This window comes from Elephantulus edwardii, unplaced genomic scaffold (genome assembly GCF_000299155.1).
Source record: "Elephantulus edwardii isolate Elephantulus edwardi_28Jun2011 unplaced genomic scaffold, EleEdw1.0 scaffold00090, whole genome shotgun sequence".
In the NCBI taxonomy this organism is placed as follows: Eukaryota; Metazoa; Chordata; class Mammalia; order Macroscelidea; family Macroscelididae; genus Elephantulus; species Elephantulus edwardii.
The window spans coordinates 778,095-783,978 of record NW_006399840.1 but is presented as its reverse complement, the minus strand read 5'-3'; the positions used below and the strand labels follow the sequence as shown (position 1 = coordinate 783,978).

The 5,884-nt window shown below is 50.6% G+C and overlaps 1 protein-coding gene across 1 annotated transcript in view; it reads left to right on the top strand.

The window, feature by feature from the left end:
• The window catches only part of LGR6 (leucine-rich repeat containing G protein-coupled receptor 6), a 190,490-nt gene extending 186,164 nt beyond the window's left edge, over positions 1–4,326 (top strand). The window contains exons 18-19 of the mRNA XM_006890567.1: positions 557–637; positions 3,071–4,326. Of these exons, the coding sequence (XP_006890629.1) occupies positions 557–637; positions 3,071–4,326 (1,337 nt within the window). The remainder of the gene's footprint in view (positions 1–556; positions 638–3,070) is intronic.
• Positions 4,327–5,884: the final 1,558 nt, after the last annotated feature.

The following is a 5,884-nucleotide window of genomic DNA, read 5'->3' as shown; positions in this document are numbered from 1 at the left end:
TTTGTATATGGAGTGAGGTGGGGATCTTGTTTAATTCTTCTGCAGATAGTTTTCCAATTTTGCCAACACCATTTGTTAAAAAGGCTGTCATTTCTGATCCCTCACTGTCCCTTTTTTTCCCCACCACAGCCCACTAATGTCCCTTTTGATGGACAGTGTTCACAGTTGGTCTTGGGAAGATAGCAGTGGCCTGGCCAGGGTGGTGGGCTGTGTTGTGGCTGGCTCCCAGCCTCTCCTCCCCATGTCGAAGCAACAAAACTGGGGATGACTGGAGTGGGCACAGGGTGTGCTGAGCAACAGGGAGAGCACGTCTCAGAGGGAACATCTGCTATAAAGAACCAAGAGAGCAGACAGCCCATACATGGATAACAGGGAGCAGAAAAGTCTGCACCCAAGGGGAGAAGTAGCTGTGCAGGTAGAAACTGAAGGAATGACAAAGTCCTGAGTAGAGCCAGTCGAGGATGACATCTTGAAGGAATGGGTGTTTAGAGAAAGGCAGGGCTTGGCCAACACCAACTCCCAGAACCCCGAGTCACTGTCTTAACTCTCTTTTCAGATGACCTGGATATAGATGAGCTCCAGCTGGAGATGGAGGACTCAAAGCCACACCCCAGTGTCCAGTGTAGCCCTATTCCAGGTGAGGGGGGTGCTGGATAGGGGATCAAGACAAAGGCAGGGGTGTATCTAATCTCTTTGCCTGTGACTGCCTTAACCAGGTGGAGGGGAGGGCAGCCTGGGGAAGAGGCGGGCTTCTTGACCTTGGGTGGCTGCTTCGGGGAGCAGGGACAGTACCCTTTACAAGTCATCCCCTGAATGGCAACACAGTTAGGAAAAAACCCATCACACCGAGGACAGAAGCAGGAGCTTGAGAGCACGCAGGCCACACTCTTCTGCACGGGATCTGAGCACTGTAAGTCCGAGACTCGCCATAGAATCCTAAAGCTGGATGGAGAGGACTGTACACCCAGAGACTCCATCTCCTCCTACTCCATCCCAGAGGATTACAGTCTCTCTTTCTTTAAACTCACAATATCCCTGGCTACACCCACACACTATGATCTAATCCTGATTGCAAAGGAAACAACCTGTAGGTTCCAACTCAAATTCATCTTGTTGTGAAAAAGAAAGAAAATTACCTTTTATGAAAATCAAGCCTAAGGTGTTTAAAGTGAATAAACTCCTTTCCCTTGAATCAACAACTAAAATTCAGCTAACAGCCTTTGAGTTGGGACCGACTCGTAGCTGACCTTCCAGCACCTTTTTCGAGGCTGTAAATTGCATGGGAGGAGGTTGCTCATCTTTCCCTTTCAGAGACGTGAGTGGATTCCAACCACCAGAGGAGTGTCTCACCTTTGGTTTAGCAGTGCAACTCCCTACACACTATACCACCAGAGCCCAATATTGAATATCAAATGCTAACAAGCCCGCCCAGAAGACTACTGAACACTATATAAGCCTTGACAGGAACTGTTCAGAAGGTGTGGATGCAGTAGATAGGTTTCCTCTTCTCATTCACTCACCTCCAGTTTCTAGTTTTCTGTATTTCCCTAGTCTTTCCGCCTCACTACGTCCAAGGCCCAAAGTGTGCCTGACTTTCCACACCTGTGCTTAGCACTCAGTGACAGCGGCGCGCCCTCTAGTGACAGCGCCGGGAAAGCGCACCATCCAAATCTAGGAGGAAACAGGTGTTAAATGTTGGTTGGGTTTTTTTTTCTATTTTGGAACCCCCACATGCTTCACAAAGCCTCAGAAAGTTCAGCTCTGAAAACACGTAATGAGCAAACTTGAAGTAAAGCAGGAAATTCTGAGAGACAAAGTCCAACTTGAACTTGCTTTTAGAATAGCTCATACAAATGGTCAAATGATACAGCCATATGGTGAAGTATTCATCATGCAGCAATTGAAAACATGTTTTTGAGGAGTCTAAGGATATGGGAATACGTGCCTAGTGAAATTGTAGCTTTAATATGCGAATAAAAAACCATATGTACTAAAATCCCAATTTAGTTAAAATTCTATTTTAAAAAAACTCGAAGGAAATATATAAAAATGATCTGTTCTGAAAAGTAACGTACGAAGTTACTTTTTCCCACATTATTTTATCATTTTCCCACATTATATTGTCCAAATTTTCTATAATTTCCATCTATTATTTGGTAATCAGGAAGAATATGTTTGTAGTCAGGAAAACTATGTTTGAAAAATGGCTCCTACCAAAGCCTTTCAAGTTACTGAGTGAATGAAGGATGGGAGTTTGAAGCCAACGAAGTTAGGAAATGATATGTCCAAAGTTACAAGGTGGCTTGAGAGCAAACTTTGCTTGTGGAGAGGGATGAAAAACATGTGGCTCTCACCTATTCAGTGAGGAAACCCCCACAAGTCTCTGTGATTTGATTTACTTGGTTTACTTTCTCTCTGATTGACACTCATGAGTGTTAAATGTTCTCGATCTGCCTGTCACACAACCCCAGAGAGCCAGCCTGGTTTGACTCCTGAGCAGGTCCTATGTGAATCACTGGATGCTGGGAGGTCCAGAGCTTCAGACGACGCAGTGACTACTCTTTGAGCAGCCCCTCACTTCTGTGTTTCTACCCTTTAATTTTTCCAATCCCAATGCTCTGTCCACTCCTTTATGCTAGCCTGACTCTTCCTTTCTTCCAAATGCTGCGCCTCTGAAAAGGCATCTTTGTTTAACATTTCCTCAACGCCCAAATAGACATTATATTCATTTGCACTGTTTACATGTGTTCCTATTAAATCTGAATCAACTCAGGAGCAGATACCAGTAAGGACAGGGGGAGGAAGGCTGGCGTTTAGCCCTCCTAGAAAGGAGAGTTGTTTATGTTTCCATTGTCCCACCCTTCAAGCCCAAGTGAGAGTTCTCTGAAGGCAAAGACTGTACCCTCAAACACTGTCTGAGGGAAGAAACTGAGATTGTTTCCTGAAGTCTTCTGAGGGAGGAAGCCATGCCTGCCTCCCGCAGACTGGGAGGTGTCAGTGTGGAGGCTGGGAGGCCCTGCTGCCTCCCAAGACCCTGCAGAGCAGGTAACCCTGCACCTCTCTCCTACAGGCCCCTTCAAGCCCTGTGAGCACCTCTTTGAGAGCTGGGGCATCCGCCTGGCCGTGTGGGCCATCGTGCTGCTGTCAGTGCTGTGTAACGGGCTGGTGTTGCTGACCGTGTTTGCCAGCGGGCCAGCCCCGCTGCCTCCAGTCAAGTTTGCGGTGGGTGCGATCGCAGGTGCCAACACCTTGACTGGCCTGTCGTGCGGCCTCCTGGCCGCAGTGGATGCCCTGACCTTCGGCCAGTTCGCCGAGTACGGAGTGCGCTGGGAGACGGGGCTGGGCTGCCAGGCCACGGGCTTCCTGGCCGTGCTGGGCTCCGAGGCGTCGGTGCTGCTGCTCGCGCTGGCCGCCGTGCAGTGCAGCGTGTCCGTGTCCTGCGTGCGCGCCTACGGGAAGGCGCCCTCGCTGGGCAGCGTCCGAGCCGGGGCGCTGGGCTGCCTCGTGCTGGCGGCGCTGGCCGCCGCCCTGCCCCTCGCCTCGGTAGGAGAATATGGGGCGTCCCCGCTCTGCCTGCCCTACGCCCCGCCCGAGGGCCGGCCTGCAGCCCTGGGCTTCGCCGTGGCCCTGGTCATGATGAACTCCTTCTGCTTCCTCGTGGTGGCCGGCGCCTACATCAAACTCTACTGTGACCTGCCCCGGGGAGACTTTGAGGCCGTGTGGGACTGCGCCATGGTCAGGCATGTGGCCTGGCTCATCTTTGCCGATGGCCTCCTCTACTGCCCAGTGGCCTTTCTCAGCTTCGCCTCCATGCTGGGCCTCTTTGCCGTCACCCCGGAGGCCGTCAAGTCTGTCCTGCTCGTGGTCCTGCCCCTGCCCGCCTGCCTCAACCCACTGCTCTACCTGCTCTTCAACCCCCACTTCCGACAGGACCTGCGGAGGCTCAGGCCCCGCCCGGGGGGCCCAGGACCCCGAGCCTATGCTGCTGCTGGGGAGCTGGAGAAGAGCTCCTGTGATTCCACCCAGGCTTTGGTGGCCTACTCAGACGTGGATCTCATTCTGGAAGCTTCTGAGGCTGGACGGCCTCCTGGACTGGAGACATATGGCCTCCCCTCAGTGACCTTAATCTCCTGTCAGCAGGCAGGAGGCCCCAGACTGGAGGGTGGCCATTTGGTGGAGCCAGAGGGGACCCACTTCGGGAGCCCTGCACCCTCCATGGATGGAGAACTGCTGCTGAGGGCAGAGGGAGCTGTGCCAGGAGGCAAGGGTCTGTCGGTGGGTGGAGGCTTCAGGGCCTCTGGCTCACCCTTTGCCTCACACTTATAAATGCCCGTCCCTGTTCTCTCCTCAACTCTTCCTCTCCCTCTCTCCCTTTTCCATGAATGATAGCTGCTTGTAAAATAAACACAACCAAAAGTCAAGAGTGTGACCCATGGCAAGGTGTCCCTGTCTCTGGCTCCACTGATCTCCTCTTACATGGCCATCACCAGTGGGTGCTTCTTGACCTAATTTCCCCTTGACTTTCCTCAGCTTCAGACCCATGCTGAACTCAAGCACTGGAGATGTGGAAATCTGCCTGCTTAGGGGAGATGAAGAAAATGAAAAAGACAGTGAGTGGTGGGAGCAGGGGCAAAGGGGAGGCTGAGCAGGTCCAGGATCAGGGCACAAAGGGGAGAAGATTTAGAGAAGTGTAAGCAGGAGAAAGGCAAGTGGGCATTTCCTTTATAAATGTGTTCTGTGTTGTATCAGTCTTGGGGTTTGCTATGTGAAAAGATTTTCTATTGAAACAAGTGTTGGGACACGTTAGACATTACATCCCTTTCAAGTCATGCTAGTGTAGTTAGGCCCAGAGAATTCCTGCAGCTGTTAAACCTGTCCCCAAATTGTTTGACAACAGGTTTTGCCTTTTTGGTTGGTGTCCATGGAATACCTGATAACATTTCACCTGATTTAGCACTGCTCTCTCTCTGGCACTCATCTTCATGCTGCCTGGTGCTACCCACTGACTCCACAAGATGCCACCAAAGCCTGAAAGCCCTGGTGCTAACAACTTGACATGGGGTGAGGGAGGTACCAGAGGAAGTTCTGCCTTCCCACCCTCTGATACTACTCTGGGAAGGATAGGGAAGAGCCTGGGAAATGGTTCCCAGGCTGCAGCCCTCTGAGTTACAAAACAGTGAAAGGTCCATGTTCCCACTCCATCCCCAAGTTCAGGCGTTGGTGGAGCTTTTGCCCTCAGCAAACTCAGCACCAGAAAGAATCCAGCCAGGACACAAGGGTTCCTGCATCCTGGCTGGATTCTCACTGGCACTGTGTTACCTTCAAAGGCTTCTCCATCATATGTCCCTGCCATCTTCTGACACAGACCTGCTCTGCCCTCCTCATTGTAAGGCCAGTCTTCTCTATGAGTCAAAGTCTTTAGCCAGCAAAGAAGAGGGATATTTGTATTTTAGGATGCATTCTAGAAATCTGGGGTTCACTGGGTGCCTCAGGCCACAGATCCTTCTTTTTCTCCACCTGTGGCCTTCTACCTTATGATTTACCAAATTCCTCCAGCATTCACACACACACACACACACACACACACACACACACACACACATTCAATCTCAAATTGAAGTGAGAACCCTGACATTGTTATGGACAGAAAAGGTGATTTTTGTAGACAAAAAAAAAAAATTAATTCAAGACTCAGAAAAGGGTAGAATTTTTTCCAAGACACCCAACCTCAGTAATAATAGGATGAGGCCAGGAATCTGGAATCCTAAAATCAAACACAGTTTTCTTCCTGAATCCTAGGCATACACACACATCTACCCAGGAAAAGTCATACTTTCGTGCCTGCCATTCATCTTTTCTTCTGCCTCCCTGCTGCCTCCAGCCC